Here is a 26,127-nt window from a genome sequence, read left to right as displayed (position 1 = left end):
CCTCGATGCCCGACTTCATCGACTTCAACGGCTTCAATGACCGACGATATCTTGCCTGTGAACGGAATAATTAAAATATCGTCATACACCGTCGTTGAAGTCAAGTGACTCCCCCGCCATTTCGGAGAATTCTCAGCGGATAGCGGATAGACGGGCAGACCATGCCAAAGAGCCAAGCCCCCTTCCAGATATTAACTTTGATATTGCCGTTACATCTGGGGTGCATGAGCCACTGCACGAGCTGCCGGAGCTGCTCGGAGTCGCGCATGGAAGTAAACGAAGGGTCTATTCGATTGGTGGCCTTTATATGCCAACCTCAGAGTAATTAATGTTCTCTTGGCTATATAGTCGGCCAACTTGGCTTCAAGAATCGCGTCTTGGCTCTACAGTTCGTGCCTTGAGTAGTGAATCCCGACTCTTCCATTGATCGACGTTAATCTGTCAGGTCTTTAGCACAAACTCTATCATGGACAACCTCCATCAATTGGTGGGAATGAACGGGGCATTCTTTTCCTTGTAATGTTCTCTATAGCGATGCTTGAAAACGCCGAACTATAAGAGCTGCGGGCGATCACCTCATCCTCTCAGCAAGGTTCATACAAGGATTAGACGCTCCAATTGCATTACACTGTCTATCAATTCTTTGCACAGAAAGATCTAGCCATGACGAACTTCCGCTACGCCATCCTGGGCCTGATCCCCGTTGTTCTGGGATGCTCCAACCCAGACACCAACTCATGCGCCAGCTATATCAAGTCGAACCAGGCTGTTGCTTCGCCATACTGCGGCACGTTCACAACGAAAGTCGTCACTGCCACCACTGGCCTGCCTGCATGGGCCACCAACTGCGACAGCAAGCCTAGCCAGATCAGCAAGGAGTGCTCATGCTACTGGTGAGGGCGAACGTATCGTTTTGCGGGGAGTCGCTGACAAAGTTTAGGACTGGAGCAGGAGGTGCACCAGCAACCACACTCGTGCCAACGACTACGGCAGCTGGTGGCGGCAGCGGCGGCGCCACACCGACTGGCCTTACCACGACCTTGCCCAAGTCCTCGGGCGCTGGTGTGTAGCATTCTGCATTCGTTTATGGCATAGCTGACCTGTGATAGTTGCCACTAACAAGGCTATTGCCGTCACCGGTAGCTTCGATGGTGGCATGAAGATGTACGACCGAAGCCGTAAGTGTGGTCCTCGCCCCTTGGCGTGTATTCACGGCTCTAACAACATACAGCCGCGGTTTGTGCTGGACAGACGGAGACTGGTGAGGCGGATGCCATGTTCATCCTTGAGGATGGTGCCACGCTCTCCAACGTTATAATTGGTCCAAACCAAGCTGAGGGTGTCCACTGCAAGGGAAAGTGGTATGTCAAAGATCCGACTTGCCTCTAATATTTGGAAGCTGACATTTTTTAGCACAATCAATAACGTCTGGTGGTCTGACGTCTGTGAGGATGCCATGTAAGTGATGCCGACTTTTATGCCTAACACCCCTTATAACTGTGAATAGCACATTCAAGCAGGCTAGCGGCACATCCTACATCAACGGAGGAGGTGCATTCAAGGCCTCTGACAAAATCATCCAATTCAACGGCCGCGGAACGGTCTCCGTGAAGAACTTCTACGCCAACGACTATGGAAAGGTTGCTCGAAGCTGCGGCAACTGCAGCGGCAATGGTGGCCCTCGCAATTTTATTTTCGACAATATCATGGCCATCAACGGCGGAGTCATCTGCGGCATCAACACCAACTATGGCGACACTTGCACAATCACGAACTCTTGCCAAAACAGTGGCAAGGGCTGCGATAGATATACGGGCAACGCCAGTGGAGCTGAGCCCCCAAAGATTGGGTCAGGATTTGACGGAACCTACTGCAAGGGATCTATCTCTAGCAGCTGTTAGGGGGGTGATAATGGTGCACAGTAGAGCTGCCAAAGTTATTATTGTCTATATTTAAAAATGACATATAATTTGCCATCTATTTGCACGTTTTGTAAACAATGAAGTTTGAGAGGGATGTTGAACGGAGCGTAACGCAATATTTAGAAGAAACAAGGTCATTTCACCAAAACAGGCGGCGTCGTGGTAAGGGATTTGCATCGTTCTATCTAATCCTATGTTTGGTTCTTGTCGCTAAAGAGGCATTCTAGAGATATCATATTATACAAGCAGTCTTCACTTCTTCTCGCCCCACGCGCTCTCTTCACTGCGAGGGCTTTCTGTGACATTCACAGGGCTCCTATTTTGTCGTCTCTCCACAAATGCATAAATCCCCTTCCATACCAACACGATCACCGCTCCGGCGGCTGCACAGGCTGCAGCAATGATCAAGCCTCTGCTGTATCTCGGAGCATCTTGCTGTCGGAATAGCTGATTTCCAGGGAAGCCAGCGAGCTGGATGCCCATAACGTACATTGCCAATGCAATAGGTCGTTTTCTGTCGTCTACTACACTCGAAAGCCACGCTGCGTTGAGCGCTTGCGTCGAACCCATGCCAGCTTGGGTGAGGACGATTCCACCTATCTGGTTAGTTTATTACTGCGAGTTGGGAAGACTAGACTCACCATAAACAACCCATTTCGAAGAGGAAACTGGCGCCAGGGCAGTCCACAACAGACCCGCAATGCCGACACAGAATCCAAAGGCAATGTGGAAACCACGCTCTTGGGTACGGTCACTATTCCATGCAATTGAGATGGAGATTATGAGAGAGACGACAGAGCCGACTGAGTTGAGGCCATTGGCGTTGTAGCCACCGAATCCGAGGGATTTTATGAGCGACGGTGCGTAGGTGTTGATGGGATAGATCATAAGCCTGTGAGAGTTAGACTTGGACTTGTCGTCGGGGTGGAATGCTTACATTGACAGGAACGCAGACACAACGTGTCCATAGATTTTCCAATCCATGAACGTATCTTTCAAGTCTTGAATCTGGACCGACTTGCCTTGGGTGTACCCCTTAGTTGCGTCGTCTCTCAGAACTCGGGTGGTCAAGATGGCCGCTTCTCGCTCGGTGAAGATGTTCCAGCTCTTTCCGAAGAACGACTTTGGTTTGGGAGCTGAATGAGGCAGGTAGAGGTATGCCACGACAGCCAGGAAGCAGGTGACGGCGCCCTCGATAAGGAACAGCCATTGCCAGCCCTTCAGTCCGTGGGTGCCGCTGAGGGAGAGAAGGCCGAGAGAAAGGGGCCCGGACAGGGAACCTGCGACTGCGTTGCTGGCCCAGAACAGGGCGAAGCGGAGGCCAAGTTCAGGGTTGGTGTAGTAGCGGGAGATGTAAAGTGCCATTCCTATAAAGTTAGGGACGAATGTGAGAGTGGACGTAGGTATGTACCAGGAATATATCCGCCCTCCATAGCACCTATGAAGAACCTCAAGGCAAATAGGCCACTAGCGCTCTTCATGAAGATCTGGCACCATGTGCACACACCCCAGAGGAACATGGTGATGGGTAGCCATGTCTCGGCCCCTATCTTCTTCGTAATGATGTTGAATGGGATTTCGGTGAGAATGAAGCCCAAGATGAAGAGAGTCTGGGCAGTGTTGATCTGAGACGTGTTTACATTGATGTCGGTGCGAAGGGTGTCTGTGAGAGCGGCGGAGATGTTGGTTCGATCGAATTGCATGAATGTGAAGAGCAGGACGATGAAGGTGAGGATACAGAGGTCGACCTTGCGGACCGCAACACGCTCCTCGTGGATGGACCAGCTTAGGTCTTGGTCATAGCCGGGGATTTCCAGCAGCTGGAGGGGAGTGGCATCTTCTTTCTTTTCGAGGTGAGAAGATGCTAGTTGGGTCGTTATTTCTGCCACGGGCAATGCAGGGGAGGCCATTTTAGACTATGGGGGTTCTGAAATGAATGACATTCTCTCGGCAGGGCCCTATATTTGTATCTAAGAGGCATCTCATCTCATATCCCATGGCGCGCTGGATTCCGACATCGTTACAACCCCGTCGCTATCAGCACTGGCCATTACGGAGATAAGTAGAGCAGGGTGATGGGAAGATACGCCATATCCGACCAATAAGTCAACGTCCCAACCACGTTTGTGGCTTGATCATCTTCGGTATACCTTATCTATTAGCCCAATGAGAGGAGATTCTGAGCTGACGTATGCACTCTTCATAAGAGTTTGAATGCATGGGGTCGACAGCCAGCATTATTCAATCCGTCGCATTTAAAAAGGAGCAGAGAGCCGTATACCACCGTAAAAGAAAACATTCAAACACGACGAATTTGAACGATTTATATGGCAAAAGTTAAAAAATACTCACGAAGGCGTGAAGACGCCATTTAAGTTGATTTACCCTAGAAATGGCAACATGCGGAGAGAAGCTTATTGGCTTACGCGGGGAATGAAGTTGGCGGCACGCGATTGCACGTGGTGGGGACTACCCGGTCGTCGCCGGTCACCGAAATCTAGGTCAATTGTTAGAGATTCATCGTGGGGGTTCCTGATCGCCGGTAACGGCGCCAAAATGATAGCGGGGTTATGTTTAGAGGCTGGAAGAGATAAGAAGGGGTGTTTCCCGTTTTCAATTGACTGACAATTCGGACAAAATGGAGCAAAACACCATCAAAAGAGGCGGGGTCGGCCTAAGGGGCGTTGACAAGGAGCAGACTTTTGGAGGATACACTCTTTTTGCGCCTCTAGCCGGGGATATTGCATACCTCGTTGATATCGACGGAAAGGAAGTTCATCGCTGGCAATTGCCTGGCCGAACTGGACGACACGCGCGGATTCTCCCCAACGGAAATCTCGCCATCAACACTATCAACCCGGAGACGCCCGACATCTTCCCCTTCATCCATAAATATGGCGGGGGTGTTATGAGCGAGTTGGATCCAGCCGGGAATGTTGTCAGGCAGGTCAAGGATCCTCTGGGCCATCACGACCAGTTCCATTATGGGGATGGAGGTTTCCTGTATACGAGTTTGGAGGCGCTTTCGAAGGAAGACTCGGCCAAGGTTGTTGGCGGGATTCCAGGTTCGGAGATTGACGGCGTGACGTATGCGGACATCATCAAGGAGATTGACCCTAAAGGAAAGGTGACCTTTGAGTGGAAAGTCAGCGAGCGGTTGCCAAGGGAGGAGTTTCCTCTGCAGTCACATTACGGGAGGGAGCACTATCCTCTAATTAACAGTGTTCTTCCGTTGAAGGATGGAAATATTCTGTGTTCTATGCGATCGATTTCTGCTGTGCTCATCATTGAGCGGGCGACTGGAAACATCATCTGGAGTTTGAAGTCGGACGTTATTGCACAGCAGCATTGTGCGACGGAGCTCGAGAACGGAAATATCCTGATCTTCGACAACGGCGCATACCGCACGGGCGAGTCGAACACATATAGCAGGGTTATTGAGGTGGACCGCAGGACGAAAGAAATTGTGTGGCAGTATAGGGACCCGTCGCAGTGGAATACCTTTTTCACTCCGTTTATGGGGAGCGCGCAGAGGTTGGCGAATGGGAATACGCTCATCTGCGAGAGCGCGTTTGGCAGGATCTTCGAGGTGACGGTGAAGGGGGTGTTGGTTTGGGAGTATATTGTGCCGCATTTTGCAGAGTACAAGGATGATATCACGAGGGGGATCTTTCCTGGCGAGTCGAATGCGCTGTTTAGGGCGTATAGGTATTCGAAGGAGGAGTTGCCGTGGTTGAAGGTTTAACGGGGGCGAAGGGCGGGTGAGTAAGGGGTAGTTGAACGTCCGAATAGAGCGGCGTGAAATACGGAAAATAGAAGTATAAATTATTAGTCTAGTCTAAAAAACAGAAACGATTCTATGATTATGCACAGAGATTTAGAATTAACCTGCCGAGTCCATTTCGGCGTCGACGCACTCTTCGATATTAGGAGCCGAAGCATATCCCGTCGATCTAAAAGCCAAACACTCGTCCTCGATAGCAGGGGCTAAAACACATCTCTCTGATTCCAACTCTAAATGCTCTCAGTATCGTTTTCAGTGTCGTGGAGAAATAGAATCGGCGACAAACGGACAGATGTCCACCTACACTAGATGCTCTCGGTAACGCGGAGAAATGGAATCGGCGGCGAACGAACAGATCCCGCCTACAACTTCTTAATCTCCTCCTCAATCTTCGCCCAAGCGGCCGGGAGCAGAAGCGCGGTCAGCCAGTAGTTGTCACCGTGGTCCTTGCCATGTATGACAACGACATTTCGCATCGTCGGGCTCGATCGCATTGAATTGGCGTGCTGGTACACAATGGTGCCGGGCGGGTTGTTCCTCGAGTCTCCCTCACCAGCGCGTACGACTGCTGAGCTAAAATCAGCCGCCTGATAGACGTTTGCTCGGGTCCAGTTCGTAAACGGCATCAGCAGGGCATGCGACTCGCCGCAGAGAACGGTTGTGTCGCTGCCAGGCGTGTAGCTCTGTCTCATCTCGCGTAACAAGGCGAGCAATTGAGGCTCTGTCGCCTGCTCCATCAGCTGGCGCCGATTCTCGAGCGCAATGGGTCCGAGGGGTCCTCGGAGGAGTTCAGGCGTGAAGAGCGAGAAGGCTGAGACGGCCATGTTCTGCACGAAGACGCCGGGAGCCTCGATGAGGGATGGAAGACGGAATCGCAGGTTAAGGGGGTGTAGGGCGGTTATGGGACGAGGTGGCATGGATGAGGCCACAGCACGCGTCGCCCATGCTGTTAGAACGTCGCCTTCGCTGACGAACTCGCCGGAGAGGTCTTCTTGGGCTTGGAGTTGTAGTTTGGCCACGGCCGCCTTTGGCAGGAAGATTGTGCGTGTCTCGACGACGCGATTCCAGAGGAGGTCGGCGACAAATCGCAGTCCGAACTTGAACATGCCGAATCCTTGAAGGCGTTGGGGATGGTAGACTTCTTGGTTGTCGGGGAATAAGAGGGCGTCCTCACGTGCGCCGAGGAGGGCTGGGACTTCCGACTCCTTTCCTGCTAGGACGAGCGACCAGCCGCGCAGGAGAGCCTGCTGGCCCATGACGTCCATGAGGACGTGCGGCCATGTTAGGCCGATTATGGTGGCGTCATTAAAGGAGGTGATGTGGAGGGAGAGGATGGGCGTGTCGTTGATGAGGTAGTCCTCGAGGGTGGCAGGAGCGTCTTTACGGCATTCAAAGTCGCGGAATTCGTTGGAGCCGCGCTGGATGGAGGGGGTGGGCGTGGCCTTTGGGAGGGTCTTAGCGAGGGGGTGGTCGTCGATGTCAGAGGGGTTGGCCGTGTGGGAGTAGGTGAGGGCGGGGCGTGCGGGGGTGAACTGAGGGGGGACGTGAATTTCGAGGGAGGTAGGGGATACCTTTCGGACTAGGCGTCCGCCGACCTTTCTCCAGTCGCCGATCGAGAGGAGGCGGCAGAGGGAGGTGTGGAGGCGGTCGGCGTCGAGAAGGTCGTTGAAGCGGAGGGTCCATGTAACGACGATACCATGGAGGATTTTGTTGTCGTCAAGCATAAAGAGGGGGTATACATCGTCGGAGGCCATTTTGTGGTTTATAGGGGTGTAACGGGTGTAACGTAGGGGAGAGGCTAATTGCGAAAATTATAGGGGGTTTTGATGATATAGATGGTCTTGGCGCGATCTCCATAACGCGGAAATGGGCGTTGCCAACGCGACGACGAGCGATTTTAAAATTGCGCAAATTCGTAGAGGGTATCTTCGACGTGTGCGAACAGTTTGCTATGATTATATGTGACGTTATAGGAGTACGACGAGCGATTTTAAAATTATACATATTTGTAGGAGAGTACATGCGAATCGTTTGCCGTCGGTTTTAGGATTAACGTGCGACGCTAAGAGGAGGGGAGTACATTGTCTATAAGGAGCGATTTTAAAATTATAAGAGTTTATACGTAGGCACTATCAATGCGTGCGCATTAGATGGAGTTGTTTTCGAGGTTTTAGCTTTAACAATGTAATTGATATTTAATGCGCGGTGGTTCGAGGTAGCAGGTCGTAAGTAGCGGTCGCGGTCGCTGTTGTGGTTGCAGTTGTAGTCGCAGTTGCAGTTACGGGTAGCGGCCCGCCCCGTCTACCCTACGTTAGTACGTACCTCCCTTACTACCAACGGCCTGTTTTTTAAAAGAGTACTAGCGTACTCTAATAGGATGCTAAAGTAATTTTCTATAGGGAATACAGCTCTTTATAAGTGTATATAGGAGTATAAGTTAGAGGTAATGCTATACTCTATCCTATAGGTCTACTATAAAGGATATAAAAAAGATAAAGGTATAACCCTCTATTCCTATTTCCTTAAATACCTAAAACCCCTCTAACTCTACTAACTCCCTATTTGCCTAAGGCTTCCTTATGCTATATGCCTAAGGCTTATAGTTGTAATTAAACTATAACAGCCCCAAGTCTTAAGGGCGCTATATAACAGCTATAACTAACCTAAGTAAGGAGGTATCCTTATACTACTTACACCTAGAATCATTATGTAATGGATCGTAGCATCTAAAGTTATAAACCATCTATTATAGAGAAGTAATTAAGTTGTAGTTTTATGCCTAAGGATGATTAAATCAAACTATTCCCGCCTAAGGCGATTAAATTAAACTATTCCTACCTAAGGTGTTTAAATCAAACTACCCCTAACCTAGAGGAAGGATTAATAAATCAAACTCTTTGTCCTGATGCGCCGATAAGGATGTCCGGCCACAGGAACCCTTTTAAATGCATTGTAGACCTAAAATATACACCGTAGGGGACGGCCCCTAAAGTATCTGTCTAGACTCGACTCAATCGAGCAAATCGCAAGAAAGCAGCCGTACGCAGTGCTGCTCATAGAGCAAGGAGACGTGCAAAGGCAACAGGGGAAGCAAAGCTGATACGCAGACCTACAAATGAGGCGCATTAGAACGAAGGAGCAAATATAATTTTAGTTGCCAGAGACTCTGAAGGACTTCAAGTACGTCCCTTCTCAAAGACTTCTAGAACCTCATTCGCATATGCTAACCCACATCTGTCCAGCCTTTCACGGGAGCAATCATCGACGCAAGGCACGATTCTAGAGACGGAGATATTAGACAACAGTCAGGATCAACGTCTCCAGCAGACACATCCCTACCGCCCCTCTAAGACAAAGCTTTAGGGCTACCGCGATTAGATCACGAACCAAATGATGTCGAACCAGGCTCTTTTTCCGAGTCTATGTATCATATGGGGGACGACTACAACATAGCGATTTTCGATGACGATGACGGTGACGATAACGGTGATGATGACGAGGATCTCAATGATACACGCGATATTTCTACACAGGCAGCAGGTCGGCGACTCTGCAATGAACAGGAAGCCAACTCCGCAATGTTGCAAGAACAATATCCACAACTCGAAAATGAAGAAGCGTATCATGGCAATGCAACGGATTCGCCATTAATTGAAGATATCTGCGAAGGCGAGAATGTTGTCGATGAAGACCCTTCTGTTGCTCGGAAACTTGCGCTGCAGTTGCGGCATTTTCAGAGCTGCTAGGAAGAGGAGCACAACTTTCTCCATGCTGAGCGTCTGAGTAACCATGAACAATCAGATGCCTCAAACACCTATAAATCGCTTCAGAGTATTGCCCGGCTCCAAGACCCCGAAGGAGAATTTGCAGACGAGATCCCAAACATCATTTCGAGCGATCCTTTCATGCCAGCACAATACATTGATGGAAATCGGCACTTGCGAGAGATCTTTACAGGCATTCCCAAGCCCAATTCCGACAACGATACTCCTTTACCCCACAACTTGTGTCTCTCTGAGAATAGTTGCAGTCGACTACAGCGTCCTACTCAAGTCACCTTTGACATCGACAGTTTCTGCGCATATACGTCTAGCTTAGCTGTCGCTAAGTCAGGAATTGAGTAGAATCCTGTCTCTCATGTGATGCCAAACCTCAGCGCAGCTATTCACTTAAACATCAACACGCGATACTTTGACGCATTAGATACCGAACGAATCATCAGTCGACCACTTCCCAAGGTGCCGCATTACTGCCTAGGACACGTCGCTTAATGGGAGAAGGTCAACATCTACGTCTTCTTTCCCCACATGTGGTCGTTTGCGAAAGAAGATCGCAATAGTTATCTCACCGACGAGCAAGAAAGCACCTGGCTGGATGGAATTTTCCTACCCGCAATCTACGAAGAATGTCAGGACATGGCAGCAGTGACGCAGCTGCTCACATAGTGCTGCGAAGGCAAATACTACTGCAACCGGCACTGAAAGACTTGTCAGGGACCGTAACCTGCACTAGTCACGGCAACAGCTAATCCGGTACAGCTTGCAGGCAGATAAGCTTGAGGGAATCTAGTCCCGTGTCCTCAGATTTATCGCAGGAAACGAAGCCTTCTCGAATTTTCACGGAGCCACACTAAGTATGAGAGACTCGATCGGGATGACTCTCACAGCAACTAACCGAGAGCTGGTGGATGGTCTAGCCTACAGTCAGTTCTACTCGCAGACGAAGGCGTCTTTCGATGTAGCAAAGACGTACTGTTTCGATAATGAGGGCCTCGAAAATCTAGCGCTCGATCGATCCATCATATGTGAGGTCTCTTCAATTTTTACTAGAGAGCGGGCAGTTAATTTCTGTGGACGAAAGACGGTACTCCTGCCAAATAGCTACAGCTGACTAAATATAATGCGGGGTAAAGTACCCAGTCAATGGCTTTTGGAGTGCAGCATGTTGTGTCGCAACCGTGGTTTATTTAAAGTTCTACTCACTATGCTGCAATAAGATATCATCGACTGCACTTCTCTCTTCGCCTCCGATTCCCTCTCCTCTTCCGAATCTCTTGCCACAATCTCCAAAATAGACTCTGCCCTCCGTACTTGGGGCATCTTTATCCTCACCGGTACGACTCCAATCCCATGCGAACTCACCAATTCTTTATGCACAACCTTGGACAAGGTTGCGCATAACGAATTGGTGAAACAGGGAGGATGCTGCTGGGAAGGGGAATCTCATAGGGCGAGACGTACTGGCAAGATCGCTGATAATATCTAGGGCAGTGCTACCCTTCAGACTCAGAAGCGAGAGTTGGATAGCATGCTTAGATGTGCAACTGCCTGTGAGATACGATTAGTTGGTAGTTCTCAATAAGATAGGTTACCTTAAGTCGTACCCATAGTAAACCTGGTGCAAGAGACTGGATAGCTGATGACACAAATACGTATCCTATAACTGTGATTACAGTAGTGCTTGGCTAAGTTCCCGGTATGGGGTGGGTTTACCTTCTCTTTTTGCGAAAGACTGTAGGTAAAGAAAGAGTAGCCTAGGTTGCGCTTGCTAAAGCTGTACTCGTGATAGATAACCAGAAGTATGAGAATGATGGGGAGGCAGAGGAAGACCTGGGGGTGGCTTGTGCCAGACGAGCCGGAAGAGCTGGAGAGAATGCCTCTTTAGAAGCATCTTGCTTTGGTTTTAAGGGACTTTTTACTGAGTTATGATGAGCAACGAGTCCATGATATGCAGTTCAGTAGAGGGCTGAATGATTGCTTTGTAAATAGTATAGATGTCGTTAGTAGTAGCATTAGTCCTAGAGACTAGAGCTAGAGCAGTGTAGCATCATTAGGCCGTAGAGTAGGGGTAGACAGCGTTGGTAAGCTTGGCTTAGCATAAGTAACATAGCTACTATAGCCCTTAAGCTCTGTTGGTATATCTAATAACGAAGAGTCACTCATTCTAAGGATATTTATCACTATATACAGTATAAAGACAGGTCTTACGGCGTTTGTAAAAATGGGCCTTGGCTATTCTTAGCTATGCTTGGCATGTATCCGTATATATCCCTGAAGTATCTGGATACCCCGGATACTTTTCAAAAATCAAAGGGTAGGTATATACTCGAGGATATACCTGGATATCACGGGTATATCAGCATCCGTGCCGAACACGGATAGATTTACGTGACATTATAATCTAAAATATAGCATGCATTCCTCATAATACCTAACTAGGGCATCCAGATGAAGGATAGTTGCAACTCGTCTTACCACCAGTAATGCTGTCACTAGTAAAAGTAAAGCCAGAGCAACTTCCAGAGCCACAGAGGATATAATAATTATACGCACTCGAACTCACGGTGCCTTTCACGTTGATGAATTTTATGTTGGAAATAGTGACACCGTTTGTTGGGTCACCCGTCGGCCCACCGTTCAAATAATCCTGCTGCACATCAATACCATATGAGGTAATCCCCGACAGTATAATGTTGCTATATGTGACGTTGTTGACCTGCGAAAATGTTAACGGGTTTCTGCCGTAGCGCGAAATTAAACTTACAGCTCCAGTCGTGCCAGAGTTAGACTTGATTCGACATCCATTCTGACTATTAGAAATGGTCGAATCTTGGAACGTCACTCCATCTACTACATTGTTGCTCTTCCCTCCGATGGACCCAATACTCAGTCCGTGACCACCAATGCAGGTCATTCCCGACACAAGGATGTTGGTTCCACTGGTGACAGCTACACAGTCATCTTGGTTATTAACATACGAATTCTCCAAGATGAGATTAGATGTTCCCGAAATATCGAATCCATCCGAGTTGTGAGCGGCAGGAAGGCCGCCACTTGCAGAATTTGCAGCATTTCCCGCCGTGTTATCAAGATGAATGTTGCTTAGCGTAATAGTGTCTCCACCGGTGATATCAAAGCAGTGGACTGGCCAGTTTTTAATGTTTAAGTTAGAAAATACTGCGTTCTTCAAGTTTTTTGCGACAATAAAATGGTCTGGCCTAACACACGAATTAGTATTCCTATTATATGGAAAATATTTCAGACGTACTTTGCGACACCTCCATTTGAACCCTGACCATCCCAGTACGCCAGGCCGTTTCCATCAATAACATGGCCAGCTGATCCCGTGATGGTAATATCGGTACCAGAAATAACGATGGGGTTGAAGTCATTGCTTGACGTTTTCCCAAAGGTCTTCCACAGTTAGCAATCCAGTTTATATGTCACGATTAATCATACGTACAGTTGTGCCAGAGAAGGTAACTGCCGCACCAGTCTTCAACTTTGATAAATCAATTGAGCTAGAGGCGGGAGCAGAAATTCCGGATAAAACAATGTTTGAGCATGATGCAACGGCAGCGGAGATTGAAGCATAAGCGGTCACAGTGCAAGCAGTTCCACCACCACCACCAGGGGCTGATGTCGTCGTTGTGACCTTTGTTGCCGTCGTACTAGTTTTTAATGTCGTTGGCTATGCTGAGCATTAGCAAAGTAGAGCTCATTACAAGGTGATCATACGTACAGTTGCGGTTGCCGGTGCAGTTGCCGTCGCGAAGCAAGTACACACACTGGAGATCTTGGTGGGCTTATTCGAGCAGGCGCTTGCCCATGCTGGCAGCGATGTCGTGGCTGTGTTGACTTTTGTGGTATATGTAGCACAGAAGGCCTGCCCTAACACACTGACTGCAGAGGCACAAGCATCTGAGTTTGGATTGGTACAAGCCAGCACCAATGGAAGAAGAGTGGCAAAGATGAGAAACTTCATGCTGAATATCAGCTAGAACGCACACTTAGAGAAGTTTGATGAAGGTAAGGAGACAAAAGGAAAGTCCTTTGGATTACCGCCTCCTCTTATACTATTACTCACAGACTCGCGACTGAGTACATGAATGTACGTATACATTCATAACTAATTACTCGTGTAAGAAGCATTACTAGGGCAAAGCTTAATTTTGGACAAGCTTCGTCGCGTGTGTGAACTAATATTGTAAATTAGGTTGGACAAGTTTGATTTCCACACGGCCAATGCTTATTTTTCTTTCCGCGAATCATGTGTCCTATGTAAACGGCCTGTTTCGTTTAAAATCTATTATTAATAGAACTGGAGCTTTTAAGAGGTGGAAAATTAAGAGATTATGGTTAAGCTGCGACAGCTTGGATGAACCATGCGCTGTATTTAATATCTAAGCTGCATAAAACGCGGGGTGCAGAGAATCATGTCCTTGGAATCCGGAATTCGGCAAATTTATCTAAGGTATCTTGTTCGAAACGCACTACTATACTGAAGGTGACCGTCGAGAATAAGTGGCTGCCTTCTGTGCTTATTGCTAGTATTAGATTACAGTTCTCATTGTAGCATATATCTTGTTAGATACGGCTATAGACTTAAGAGAACTTAACCCAATTATTAAATCGCAACAAGAATACGTGACACCCTATCGCAAAGATATACGTCATTACACGCATTTTCTGGTATGTGGTTTAAATTGTCAACCTGCACTCTCGACGTAAAGGCGTCATATTTTGTGCTGGAAACAAACTATGCCGAGACAGGGGCCGCTTCCTTGGAATAATTATCTCTGATCCGAATCTAGCAATTCTAGAGAGCTATGAATTGTATTGTTTCTGTGCATGTTACTTACATTGCACTCTCTATACGATAGATTGTGCATAACGTGGGGTAGTTCGGTTTCATTCGTGGAAAATGACCCTGCCGTGTATAAATTTTGAGTAGTTACGTTAGGCTTTTCGATGAGAGGGGTCCCGGGCTCCCGTGTCGGAGAAACTCTCCAATCTTTGGCTTCTTGATTAACTTCCCGTGCTATGCTAAGCCTCGGGGAGATCGATACTAAGCTTTTCACGCTAGGGGTCACAAGATACCAGACCGGAGAAACTCTTTTATCTTCGGCACCTCGCAAACCTTCCCTGCCATGCTAAGCTTTTAAGAGCAATTATGTAGAAGGGATTCGGGGCTGTGACCTCATTAGGCGCCATTAACTTACAGGGCAGCTGTCCATAATTTTATATAAGAAGGACACGAAATCTCCAATTATTCCTTCTCACTACTCTCAATTCAATCTTCTCTATATTGGCATATAACCGCTTTCAAGATGAGGTGTTCAATTGTTTCACTTGGCCTTGCCATTGTAGCTCCACTTGTAGTGGCTGTTCCTACTCCGACTGAAGACTCTACCGTCGAGCGCGCAAACATTGTAAAAAGAGCAACTATTACTGACGTTGCTGACACCGGATTTGCTACTCAGAATGGAGGGTAAGTGGACACTACTGTAATGCTATACATATACTAAATGTATGTGCATAATAGAACAACAGGGGGCAAAGGTGGAACGGTCACTACAGTGTCTACTCTCGCCCAGTTCACAGCTATTGCCGACAACTCTAAAAACAACGATGCAACTCCTCTCATCATTGTGGTTAAAGGTACAATTACCGGTGATGTCCAAGTAAGAATTGGTTCCAACAAATCAATCATTGGCCTCCCCGGTGCCAGTATGCATATCTAGATCTTGTTGTGGAAGAGCTACAATAACAATTACTAGAACTTAGCGGAGTCGGCCTCTATATATGGAAGCAAAAAAACGTTATCATCCGCAACATCATCAGCGAGAACGTGCTAGCTAGTTCTGGTGATGGGCTTGGAATTCAGGCATCTAGCAATGTCTGGGTTGACCATTGGTTTGTAATCCATAACAATCTTATCATTCGTCTACTTACGGTATCAGCGAGTTCTATTCTGACCTCTCCCACGGCAAGGATTACTATGACGGGTTGATTGATGTTACACACGCTTCAGAATGGGTCACCATTTCAAACGTCTACCTTCATGACCACTGGAAAGCATCCCTCATCGGCCACAGCGACAATAATGCAGCAGAAGATACCGGACATCTCCACGTCACTCAACACAACAACCACTGGTTCAACATCGGCAGCCGAACTCCTAGCTTGAGATACGGCACTGGCCACGTCTACAACTCGTACTTCGACAGTATGAATACCGGAATCGACACCCGAGATGGAGCCCAAATCTTGGTTCAGAGCAACGTCTTTGTTAACTGCACGGAGCCAATTGCTGCATTATACAGTGATAAAACAGGGTGAGTGGCTCATCACTATGATAAACTGGAAATATAACATCACTGACAATTATAGTTACGCGAACGCCTTCGATAATGATCTCGGAATCGGATCTAATACAGCACCTGTTGGCACTCTTACTCCATCTAGCATGCCGTATACATACAGCTTGCTCGGATCTGCAAATGTGCGCAGCGCCGTAGTTGGCGTTGCAGGTGCCACTCTTTCAATCTAGGCTATAGCATATAGTAGCAAAAGACAATATTGACGTTCATATTGGGCTATCAGTATATATAATCTTCGTAAATAAACGCATAAGCCTTTATTATTGCCCCGCAACAAACATGTCGTCGATGTAGACTTTGCTTTGACCGGCTGAGAACGCTATAGTGCTAGAATTGTTAGATGTGGGAACAGCAGTAACAGCAGTTTCACTTAATGCGGTAGAGTAGCCGCTAGAAGTCAGCAAAACCCCCAAAATTTGCCATTCTCCGGTTCGGTAAGTATCGGAGTTCCTCGGTACAATATCTAGAGCTTTAGAGCTACTCCCAACGTGAATGCTGACTAGAATAGATATGCTAACAAAATCAATCTAGATTCGCGCATTAAGCTAGAATAGTAGGCTTACTTATTAAGTACGGTATAGAAGGTATGTTAGGAAAGACAATAGTAGCCGTGTTTTCGTCACCGGCATCACCAGCATCAGAATCCTCTTCCTCCATTTCAAGCTCGGTCTCGGAGTCGGCTCCCGCAAAGAGGCCATAGTCATTATCGGAGGGGGGCTCGGTGGCCGTCATCGGTCGCTACGGAAGGGCTCTCGAGTCGTTCTCGTTCCGTCAACCCAGGGAGCACGGGAAGCTCATAGTCTCCAGATACTCCCCGAGAACGAGAATCTTCGGGTGCCTGGCTGGCACCGTTGAGGTCGGAGCTTGTCGTCAATCAGATAGCCGTCGAGTTGACTACCGTCGAGATAGGCCTCTTGGAAGAGCCTAGACATGATGCCGAAGGAAACAGCACAGCACGTCGACTCGCCCTTTCTTGATCTATGGGTCAAAGTGAGAGCCATCGTCTTAAGACAGTGGTGCCCTGGAAAACCCCTGAACTAGGATAGGGAGCCGAAATGACATGTCTCAAGCAGCGCCCCATGGTTGGCCTGGCCATGTGGATCCGCTGCCGGGTCGTACCTTAAAATGTGCCGAGCAGGGTCCTGTGCAGGCCGGATCACCCCCTGTTTGTTCGCGCAGCCGGCTTTCCCATCCACAATACGCTCCTAACTGGGGTCTGAGACAGCTCGACCCTAACAGGCGAGATCATTGGCGGAGTATAGCGAGGACCTAAACCCATATCAATCCTCATTTCTTTGGCGACTGTGCTCGGGGCCGGTGAGCCTGAGCCCTTGCACGTGCCTTACGGCGGAGGAGTGACGACGAGACGGGTTCGGTTCTTCGAAACTCTCCTGCGCCATCTGTTGGATCCGCGATGAGCTCCTTCTCGGCGACACGCCCATCACACGGCGGAGGAGGCGGCAGAGGAGGCTTGAAGCTTGCCACAGCCATGGACAATAAGCTACGTGGCGGGGGGCGAACCGGGAGTTCCTCCTCGGTCTCTATCATTGCCTTTCGGGTCGCCGGCATCCACCAAAAATTAGCTCATGGAGCCGCTGTTGACGTGATGGATGATAAAAATCGAACACCATTACACATGGCCGCTCGTAAGGGTCACAAGGATGTCCTTTGTGCCAGTTGATTCGATTTCTCCCTTGCTACAATAGTATTGGTGATAAAAGATTCGCTGGCAGGACCACATTGCGACTGGCCCGGGACGGTGAGACTCGCCCGCGGCCCGATCGACCTTTAGTACTAAGCTACGCAACACGAAGATCCCCGACCTTCAACGGCGTCACAAATCTGCAGTGAAGCCGGGTATATATTGCGAACACTGCGAGGGAAGCCACTCTCATTAGCTCGACTCAGACTTCGTAGCCCAGAATGGTTGGCTCAGGTCCACCTATCCTTGACTTTTCTGGTAAGTGGTTCTGTGTACTCCTCCGACGTCCATCTATGGAGATTCTTGAATGACGATAAATGCTTATGACTCACAGCTTTCTATAGCGACGGTGCTACCAAGAAGCAGCAACTAGTCGACGACATCCGGTCGTGCTGCCTGCACGACGGTTTCTTCCAGATTGTAGGGCACAAAGTCGGCGCGGAGCTCCAAGAGCGGACATTCAACGTGTCAAAGGAGTTTTTTGACCTCCCCATAGAAGAGAAAATGAAATACGACGCCCATCTTCGCACCCTAATGCCTTTCACACACTAATATGATATATAGCCCTTACCTCCTGGGGCCGCGGCTATTCGCCCTATGGTGTGCAGATGCTCGAACCCGGCACTAAGCCCGAAATGAACGAAGGCTTCTTCCTCGGCGACGACATTCCTACGACACACCCGTACTTCGTCAACAAAAAGATGCAATCTGGACCTAACGTCTGGCCCAAAGCTAGCACCATGGCTGGCGCCTCAGACTTCAAAGTCACATCCACGGAGTACTTGTCTGCCATTCGCGAACTTGCTAGTGATCTTCTCAAGGCCCTCGCTTTAACTTTAGGGCTGAGTGAGGATTATTTCAACGCTTTTAAGACAGGTGCAGTGCCGCTTTTAAAGTACCTCCATTACCCCCCACAGGAGAAGGATTCCGAGGATAGGCTGGCGAGAGGGATTGGCGCCCATACAGACTGGGGCGCGATTACGCTGCTGTTGCAGGGAGAGGTTGATGGGCTACAGGTGTGGGACAATGTGACCGAGGCTTAGTTAGATGTTGTGCTGGTGAAGGGTGCTTATGTGGTCAACATTGGCAATATGTTAATGCGATGGTAGGTCTGTCTGCAGCCGCTCTCTATGTCGACGACTTGAGGGGTTAAAAGGTAGTCTTTACGCCTGAACTAATGGTGGCATAGGTCAAACGATCAATATAACTCAAACCTACACCGCGTCATTAACAAATCGGGAAAAGAGCGGTATTCAATTCCTCTTTGCATAAACGGCAATCCCGATTTTGTTATTGATTGCTTGCCAGGATGTGAGGAGAAAGGGTCGGTAGTGAAATATTCGCCACAGACGGTGTCCGAAATCTATAATGCTGAGTATGTAAAGGCGTATGCTTAGGCAAAAAGCTTCAAAGATAGCTTAAATATGTCTAAGCAGGCGGTGGGCACCTGAAATTAAGAAAATTTAATCAGTCTCGAGTTATACAAAAATAATATGATTATGACTTATAAAGAAATCGTGACGATCTGCTTAGTTTTCTTAGCCTTGAACGAAAAAGCTCAGGACACCCAGTCTCTCATCTACTTAACAGCTGGTGCAAGATAGCAGCTTAGTAGCAGTATTAGTGTACATAAGTAGCACTCGAGAGGACCGCTACCTCTCTTAAATCAGAAATCTCTCGGCCCACGCGCAATGTCCAACTCATTGCCTATATAGGCTAGCATCTCTTTCAAAGACTCACTACTTATGATATCCACCTCCTCAATCCCTATCTCTGGGATGCCCGGGTATCCCTCAGGCCCTACGTTCCTTTCGATTCCCTCCCATTGGAGCACACGCGCTACAACATCGACAATCTGAAGTCTCTTCCACTCGCTCCGCTGTATCTTTGCATCATAATCCAGCATAATACTAATCACCTTGACGTCTCGCGCCGCTACCGTGCTGTACTTCACGAGCTTTTGAAGCGGAGGAACGCATTCACGAACCAAATTCCACATCTCAGAGAGTTCGAAGAGCCCATTTTCGTCTTCGGATGAAAGCAGGATCCCGAAAAGGAGCATTACTGCTGCGGCTAGAACATGCGTGCTGGTTGTTCAGGCCCGTTTGTAGATTTCAGAGAGGTCGTCGTCAGGCCAGTCGATAAAGGTTCGAAGACTATTTCGAGCAGCGGCTAGGCAGGTAATCTGTTGGCCCAAATGTCAGTATTTAGTATTTGGATGTACGTCAAGCCAATGTTGCAAACCTTAGTATATACGAATTGTAAATTTCTGAAACTTTAGATATGGAAATGTCGGTGGATGGTAAACAGCTGATGTGTATTTTTTTGGACGTAACGGTAACTTTCATTAGAGTATACAAACCTTATGAGCAAATGACAAGATGAATATTCGCCTTTGATGAATGATCCCAAGAGGCCAATCATGCCGAACAGGCATATCAGCGTTCAAGCAATCAGGCCGCTCCTTCCAAAGCTTCTTGAGTTCATCATCTGAAGAGATGACTTGTGCGTAGAATTGCTCGATGATGCCCGGTTTTCCTTGCGGATGGCCAACTCGGACAATCCTTTCTTGCGTCCTGTAAATCAACACAGATGCTGGGAACGTGTCAGTCGAAGAAATACCTACTAGTCGATGCAGCTATAGTGCAATAAAGCTCCTTACTATGATTTAACATTATACTGTATGTAGACTGTACTGTACCGATAGACCCCTACACTTTCAAGGTTCAGGTTGGGTTTAAAGTCATGCCTCCTAGCGAAGAAAAAAAAAGTGGGCATGGCAAACCTGCCAACCCATCCATCAAGGAGAAGAAGGTAGATAGATGGTATAAAAAGACCATAAACATACAACAGTGGGTATTCGCTGGTGGTCACCCACCCAACTACTAATCCACCGATCTCAAGCATATCCTCTAGATAATAGTTAAATCGGTGCCATCTGGCCTAGCAGCGGGTGAGCCTTGCTGCCCCTTGCCCTTATTTTGTAATCGGGACCACCTCGACCACCTTGACCAGTGATTTTCTAATCCTTAATAATATAGAGGCTTAATATCTATAGTAGACATGTCCTCATCTTATGTACGTCACCTATGCATCATACTTAGCGGGCAAGTGGATAATAACGCGGAAAGTACGTTAGTGATACGTCTTGCAACATATACTACTAGCATGACCTCTTTTTATTCTTCCTTGCAAAATTTTACTTAAATATTGGTACAAGCTTCAGCTATGCTCTGCAGTTCGCATGAAAACAAGCCTGCTAGTTAACTATGTCTAAAGTTACCTCTTCTTCGTTTACTGACACTACTGATTTCGATAATGCGAGTCGAGGCTTTATCGCTGCTCTTGAACCCTGCATAGTCAGAAATCACGAGGACCACGTTATCTGGAACAATGAGGAATACGACTTTCTCAAAGGTTCGTGCCCGCCATCAGCCAACCCGAGCCTCTGGCGCCAAGCCCAACTTTGTCGTCAGCAGGGCCTCTACCAAGTCACAGACGGTATCTACCAAATCCGTGGATTTGATCTGTCCAACATGACGGTTATCGAAGGAAAACAAGGTATAATTGTCATTGACCCTCTAATCTCTGTGGAGTGTGCGGCAGCTGGTCTCAAACTCTACCGCGAACACCGTGGAAACCGACCCGTCACTGGATTGCTCTACACGCACCCGCATGGCGACCATTTTGGTGGTCCCGTGGTGTGCTACAGGAAACAAGCAAAAAAGTCACGATACTAGCCCCTAAAGGCTTTGTGGAACATGCTGTAGGGGAGAATATCTTTGTCGGCAACGCGATGGCTCGCCGTGCAGTGTATATGTATGGGAATGAGCTCAAGAAAGGACCAGAGGGCCAGATCTCCACAGGGCTTGGCAGCACCATATCCACCGGCACAACTACACTGATTCCGCCAACTCTAGAAATTACTAAGACTGGTCAGGAAGAGGTTGTTGATGGCGTGCGTTTCATATTTCAGATCACACCAGGAACGGAAGCGCCTTCCGAGATGAACTTCTATATTCCCGAACGCAAGGCTCTATGTATGGCTGAAAATGCTACTCATAACCTCCATAACATCTTAACTCTACGAGGGGCAGTGGTCCGTGATGCCCAGGCCTGGTCGAGCTACTTAGATGAGGCTATTGTTCTTTTTGCCCATGATGCAGACGTCTCCTTCGCCTCGCACCACTGGCCTACTTGGGGTCGCGAAGCAATTACCCAATATCTCTCAGAGCAGTGAGACCTCTACGCATACTTACACGACCAAACGGTTCGTATGATAAACCAGGGCCAGACAGGGATCGAGATAGCCGAGTCTTTCGTTCTCCCACATACGCTCCAGAGGGCCTGGCACGCACAGGGTTATTACGGATCCATCAGCCACAATGTGAAAGCAATCTACCAACGATATATGGGATGGTACGATGGCAATCCAGCTCATCTTTGGGAGCACCCCCCGGCAGAGGAAGGCCGACGCTATGTGTTCTGTATGGGAGGCGCCGACGCGGTCGTCTGTATGGCCCAAACTTATGTCGAGAATGGCGACCTCCGCTTTGCAGCGACCTTGCTTAGCCACGTGGTCTTCGCAGATTCAAAGCACGACGAAGCTAAACAGGCGCTGGCATTAGTATTTGAGAAACTAGGTTACGGTGCTGAGAACGGGCCTTGGCGGAATTGTTACCTCACCAGTGCAGACGAGCTTCGTGGCAAGCTCTATCCGGTCTCGTTTGATACAAGTAACGAGGGAATGACAGCCGCCCTCTCGCTAAATCAGTTATAGGTATCTATTGCCATACGAATTGATGGGCCCCGCGCTCAAGCGGAGTCCTTTACCATTGACGTAAATTTCAAGGACCTAAAGCAGCACCGCCGGCTCATAATGAGCAATGGGGTTCTCATCCACAGACATGGTTCAGAAGGCGATAAAGGAGCAGGCCTCTCTTGCACGCTGACTACGCAGCAGTTTTTAGCTATTACATCACAGCTTCAAAATTCTTTATAGTGTAAGTATTATTCTTCATTTGCTTCTTCCCTAAGACTACCTACCAATTAAAGGGTGGAACGAATAACACATTACTTCAAAGTTCCTGGCACACGAGAGAAATCCACACCTAGATCAGACCATCTGAATTATAGACACCGATATGTTTGGACGTCGCAGAAGGCCATTACTAGGCACGGCTGTAGTTATTGGAGCATCGCGGTCAGCTGCTAGACATGACATGGCATATCAAGGACAAGTTGCAGCGGGTCAGCAACAAGCCGCGCAGTTGCAAGCCGAACTGCAGATGCGCGAAGAGCAAGACGGGGAGAGACGCACGTAGGCTGCCATCAACGAGGCTATTGCGAAAGAGGCTAAGAGGGTTAATTGTACAAACTACTTAATCTTCTTCAAAATATATTCTATGGTCTTATTTTGATTTTCCTCACCTTTGCGTGTCATCCATCTTCTTTTCCTTCTTTTCGTCACGTCACCTCGATAGTAGCTTTCTTTCTAACTCATACCTCATCCGTCATCGCGACGTCATTCTAACCTGCAGTGATCCACTACCACCTGAATCTATTCAGCTCCTATTAATTGCGCGTTATCACCTTGGGTATTGTGTCTTAAGAACTATATTAAAAATGCCTTCCGTTGAAGTCAATGGCAAATGCCTCTTCTACACAGTCGACGGAGACTCTACAACTAAGACCACAACTGTCTTCATCCACGGCCTTGGCTCTTCGTCCTGCTTTTACCATACAATAATTCCTGGTCTAAAATCATCCACTCGCTGCATCGCACTTGATACTCCAGGTTCCGGGCTGTCGGAGCTTGGCAAGTCAGAGCAAAGCATCGCTACTATCGCAGAAGACGTCATAGGGCTTTTAGACACTCTCAATATCAAGGAGAGCGTTATTGTGGTTGGACATTCAGTAGGCAGTACTGTGGTAAATTTTTTGGCTGCTACATATCCGGATCGAGTGAGGGCGGTTGTGTTGCTTGGGCCGGTGAATCCTGAATTTGCCATTGTGCCTGTTTTCGAGCAGAGGATTGAGGTTATCCAGAGCGGTAAGTGTTAGCTGCTCTTTCTGACTCCATCTAGTTTAGCTTTTTGACAGAAAATGCTGACTTTTAAATAGACAGTCTTGAGACGCTAGCTAAGAAAATTCCTCTAACTGCTACGGGAGAGAAGGCTGGCAGTCTTCAGCGTGCTTTTGTTCGAGCATTGGTTTTGAGCACATCTCCCGAGGGTTACATGTCTCTTTGTCATGCACTTGCCACTGCTCAGCCGCCAGATTACGGAGCTATCAATGTCCCCTTGTTGATAATTACGGGATCAGATGATGTAACTTCCCCTCTATCTGGCCCGAAGGAGATTTTGGAGAAATATGGGACCAAGAAGACTGAAAAGTCGACTAAGGATTTGAGTGGGATTGGTCATTGGCATTGCGTGGAGGCACCAGATGATGTCAAAGAACTAATTAAGGAATTTATTCAGACTATCAAATAGCACATAGCAGGCTATTTCGTCGACTTCTAATTAAGAGAACAAAGCTTGCTTTTCAAGTTGTCCATGAGACAGTAGCGCACATATACGTTCAGTGCATGGTTACCCCCTACTCACCCTGCTACGCCCCTGTCTCACCCTTTAGGCGGCAAGGGATCCCGATTCTGCGCTATTCCTATTGGCACGAATGAGACTATTATCCAGAGGATACGCAAGCTTTCACTTGCATTTTAGGTTGGTCGGTGACATCGGGACTAGTGGGTGAGTGTCGCTGCCTCAAAATATTGAGGCTATACGAGCCACCTCAATTATGTGATGGGGACCACCTCGACAACGCAAGATGTGGGTCTCGTATTGAAACGCGATGGATGCGATGCACCGCAATTTTAGATGCCCACGGATCATCGGGTGGTTTAGGTGACCTGGGTGAGCGAGGGTGAGCGTGGGTGAGCTTGAAAATGGTATAAAAGGGACGCTCCCGCCATGTCTAGATTTTGCAGTTGACGAACTTCCAACAGTCCACAGTATTCTCAATATCTGGTTTAGATTTCAGGTTATCGAAGCCGCATAGGGTCTAAGTTAGACAGGAATGTCATTAATTATGTTGCTGGTTTGAAAAGCCAACAAGGAAGGACAATGGCGCAACTACGAGGCGCATCAGCAAATTATCTTCTTGCGCTGTATACTCTTTCATTGCTTCTGCAGAGCGAGACTTGACCGCTTTGCATAAGATGCGCAAACCCGGGATGAGCTGATCCTCCAACTGATACCCCGCCAGACTGGAGACCGATTGATGGTTAGTTTCAGAAATAACTCCTAACCAGCCGATTGACCTGCTTGATATTCCATTATGTTATCCACGCAACGAGAAAGCCCCGAGATTATGAAACGAAAGACAACTAGTAACTTATGCTTTATAAACTTGAATTATATAACGCTAATCTGACGTGGAAGCGTGTCTTCAAACCAAAATGGAGGAGATTTCCTACCCATCCCTATGCGCGTAAAGGTATTAACGCGACCGGGCAGAGTCTGTAACAGCAGGACAAAGAAAGTATGCCCATTGTGAAGCGGAGATTCGAACTGGAAGGTTTCGCACGTAACAGCAAGACAATAAACAGGGCCATCGCTAGGTCTGTGGTACTCATCGAGCGCTGCGAAACCGATGGGCTCATGTCGGTCATCACATATCAAATGTGCACACGAGCCGAAAAATAAAGATACACTGCTCGTAAGACTCTTCCTTATGGAATCCACGTTTGCAGGTTGAGCGAGATCACCGATTTGCGACACTTCTCTAACGCGGCCCTCTACAAGAAGGCTCTTGCCACCGGTGAAGCTGGTTATGCAGGAAAGTCCCTCCTTATCTTCCTTTACGTAAGGAATGAATTTTACTGCTCCGGCTGTCGATGCCCAAGACTAGAACGGTATTCGCAGCGGCATGGAACTTCGATTGGCCTAGGACTTTACAAACCATAGTAGATTACGTAGAAGCCCATTCTCCCACAAGCCATATGCATAGGCGATATCCTTCAACCTCATCTTTTTTTGTAGTTCACTCTTAACTCCATCCAAAGCTATAAGGCGGTCGGAGAGAAAAGTGAGATCTCGCTTAGAAGATCTTTCAACTAGGCATTCCCATAATGAGTCTCGAGTCCTAAGGTGTGATACTAAACGGTGAGAAGGGCTTAAGCTACGAGATACCTACAGTTAACAACCTAGCTCGTACTCCCGCCGGCTTTAGAACCGAAAGCTCCCATTTGCTAAGTACTATTATGCATGTTGCAATTTTAGTTGTAGTAAAGATGACTAGAGCAACTATTATAAATAGAATCTTAAAAATCTAATAATGAGATGTAGGCTCCTTACTTTTTGCTACACGCTTACTATTATAGGTTACTATCTATACTATATAGGTAATAAGAGACTTTCTCTATTATAAAGGATATAGTAATAGATAATGAAATCTATACTACTTAATTATATTAATAAGTACCTTAAGACTAGTATAAAAAAGGAATGTCTATATCCCTTATATTATATACTACTTATAAACGCTTTAGACT

General features: G+C 47.8%; 13 protein-coding genes across 13 annotated transcripts; 8 read left to right on the top strand and 5 right to left on the bottom strand.

The window, feature by feature from the left end:
• The first annotated feature begins 42 nt into the window (after positions 1 to 42).
• Positions 43 to 1,963, top strand: VE01_09922 (uncharacterized protein). Its single transcript, XM_018279329.2, has 6 exons — positions 43 to 893; positions 941 to 1,062; positions 1,110 to 1,178; positions 1,232 to 1,361; positions 1,414 to 1,458; positions 1,508 to 1,963. The coding sequence occupies exons 1-6, from the start codon at positions 664 to 666 to the stop codon at positions 1,899 to 1,901; spliced, it is 990 nt and encodes a 329-aa protein (XP_018125730.1). The 5' UTR covers positions 43 to 663; the 3' UTR covers positions 1,902 to 1,963.
• Positions 1,964 to 2,078: 115 nt separating this feature from the next.
• VE01_09921 (uncharacterized protein) lies at positions 2,079 to 4,246 on the bottom strand. Its single transcript, XM_018279328.2, has 4 exons — positions 3,334 to 4,246; positions 2,860 to 3,289; positions 2,564 to 2,814; positions 2,079 to 2,518 (listed from the first exon to the last, which is right to left on the bottom strand). The coding sequence occupies exons 1-4, from the start codon at positions 3,830 to 3,832 to the stop codon at positions 2,175 to 2,177; spliced, it is 1,524 nt and encodes a 507-aa protein (XP_018125728.1). The 5' UTR covers positions 3,833 to 4,246; the 3' UTR covers positions 2,079 to 2,174.
• Positions 4,188 to 5,776, top strand: VE01_09920 (uncharacterized protein). The gene has a single exon (XM_018279327.2). It carries the CDS (start codon positions 4,561 to 4,563, stop codon positions 5,665 to 5,667), a length of 1,107 nt encoding a protein of 368 aa, XP_018125723.1. The 5' UTR covers positions 4,188 to 4,560; the 3' UTR covers positions 5,668 to 5,776.
• On the bottom strand, positions 5,742 to 7,506 carry VE01_09919 (uncharacterized protein). Its single transcript, XM_018279326.2, has one exon. It carries the CDS (start codon positions 7,458 to 7,460, stop codon positions 6,069 to 6,071), a length of 1,392 nt encoding a protein of 463 aa, XP_018125706.1. The 5' UTR covers positions 7,461 to 7,506; the 3' UTR covers positions 5,742 to 6,068.
• Positions 7,507 to 9,137: 1,631 nt separating this feature from the next.
• On the top strand, positions 9,138 to 9,830 carry VE01_09918 (uncharacterized protein; the record flags this gene model as incomplete). Its single annotated transcript, XM_018279325.1, has 2 exons — positions 9,138 to 9,404; positions 9,453 to 9,830. 2 exons carry the CDS (start codon positions 9,138 to 9,140, stop codon positions 9,828 to 9,830), a joined length of 645 nt encoding a protein of 214 aa, XP_018125742.1.
• Positions 9,831 to 11,916: 2,086 nt separating this feature from the next.
• Positions 11,917 to 13,470, bottom strand: VE01_09917 (uncharacterized protein; the record flags this gene model as incomplete). The annotated part of the gene is made up of 5 exons (XM_018279324.1): positions 11,917 to 12,201; positions 12,250 to 12,703; positions 12,754 to 12,899; positions 12,949 to 13,176; positions 13,228 to 13,470. 5 exons carry the CDS (start codon positions 13,468 to 13,470, stop codon positions 11,917 to 11,919), a joined length of 1,356 nt encoding a protein of 451 aa, XP_018125707.1.
• Positions 13,471 to 14,815: 1,345 nt separating this feature from the next.
• Positions 14,816 to 16,084, top strand: VE01_09916 (uncharacterized protein; the record flags this gene model as incomplete). Its single annotated transcript, XM_018279323.2, has 5 exons — positions 14,816 to 14,976; positions 15,031 to 15,215; positions 15,266 to 15,401; positions 15,449 to 15,823; positions 15,879 to 16,084. 5 exons carry the CDS (start codon positions 14,816 to 14,818, stop codon positions 16,036 to 16,038), a joined length of 1,017 nt encoding a protein of 338 aa, XP_018125694.1. The 3' UTR covers positions 16,039 to 16,084.
• Positions 16,085 to 16,128: 44 nt separating this feature from the next.
• VE01_09915 (uncharacterized protein) lies at positions 16,129 to 16,600 on the bottom strand (the record flags this gene model as incomplete). Its single annotated transcript, XM_018279322.1, has 2 exons — positions 16,129 to 16,258; positions 16,443 to 16,600. The coding sequence occupies 2 exons, from the start codon at positions 16,598 to 16,600 to the stop codon at positions 16,129 to 16,131; spliced, it is 288 nt and encodes a 95-aa protein (XP_018125693.1).
• Positions 16,601 to 17,791: 1,191 nt separating this feature from the next.
• VE01_09914 (uncharacterized protein) lies at positions 17,792 to 18,613 on the top strand (the record flags this gene model as incomplete). The annotated part of the gene is made up of 2 exons (XM_018279321.1): positions 17,792 to 17,828; positions 18,135 to 18,613. The coding sequence occupies 2 exons, from the start codon at positions 17,792 to 17,794 to the stop codon at positions 18,611 to 18,613; spliced, it is 516 nt and encodes a 171-aa protein (XP_018125692.1).
• Positions 18,614 to 19,236: 623 nt separating this feature from the next.
• Positions 19,237 to 19,824, bottom strand: VE01_09913 (uncharacterized protein; the record flags this gene model as incomplete). The annotated part of the gene is made up of 2 exons (XM_018279320.2): positions 19,815 to 19,824; positions 19,237 to 19,755 (listed from the first exon to the last, which is right to left on the bottom strand). Exon 2 carries the CDS (start codon positions 19,630 to 19,632, stop codon positions 19,237 to 19,239), a length of 396 nt encoding a protein of 131 aa, XP_018125691.1. The 5' UTR covers positions 19,633 to 19,755; positions 19,815 to 19,824.
• Positions 19,825 to 20,772: 948 nt separating this feature from the next.
• Positions 20,773 to 21,810, top strand: VE01_09912 (uncharacterized protein; the record flags this gene model as incomplete). The annotated part of the gene is made up of 2 exons (XM_018279319.2): positions 20,773 to 21,263; positions 21,320 to 21,810. Exons 1-2 carry the CDS (start codon positions 20,840 to 20,842, stop codon positions 21,808 to 21,810), a joined length of 915 nt encoding a protein of 304 aa, XP_018125705.1. The 5' UTR covers positions 20,773 to 20,839.
• Positions 21,811 to 21,846: 36 nt separating this feature from the next.
• VE01_09911 (uncharacterized protein) lies at positions 21,847 to 22,350 on the top strand (the record flags this gene model as incomplete). Its single annotated transcript, XM_018279318.1, has 1 exon — positions 21,847 to 22,350. The coding sequence occupies one exon, from the start codon at positions 21,847 to 21,849 to the stop codon at positions 22,348 to 22,350; it is 504 nt and encodes a 167-aa protein (XP_018125704.1).
• An 845-nt stretch (positions 22,351 to 23,195) lies between these two features.
• On the top strand, positions 23,196 to 24,064 carry VE01_09910 (uncharacterized protein; the record flags this gene model as incomplete). The annotated part of the gene is made up of 2 exons (XM_018279317.1): positions 23,196 to 23,622; positions 23,694 to 24,064. The coding sequence occupies 2 exons, from the start codon at positions 23,196 to 23,198 to the stop codon at positions 24,062 to 24,064; spliced, it is 798 nt and encodes a 265-aa protein (XP_018125703.1).
• Positions 24,065 to 26,127: the final 2,063 nt, after the last annotated feature.

This window comes from Pseudogymnoascus verrucosus (genome assembly GCF_001662655.1).
Source record: "Pseudogymnoascus verrucosus strain UAMH 10579 unplaced genomic scaffold scaffold_71, whole genome shotgun sequence".
NCBI classification, from domain to species: Eukaryota; Fungi; Ascomycota; class Leotiomycetes; order Thelebolales; family Thelebolaceae; genus Pseudogymnoascus; species Pseudogymnoascus verrucosus.
The sequence above is the reverse complement of the archived record's forward strand: the minus strand, read 5'-3'. Positions and strand labels throughout refer to the sequence as shown.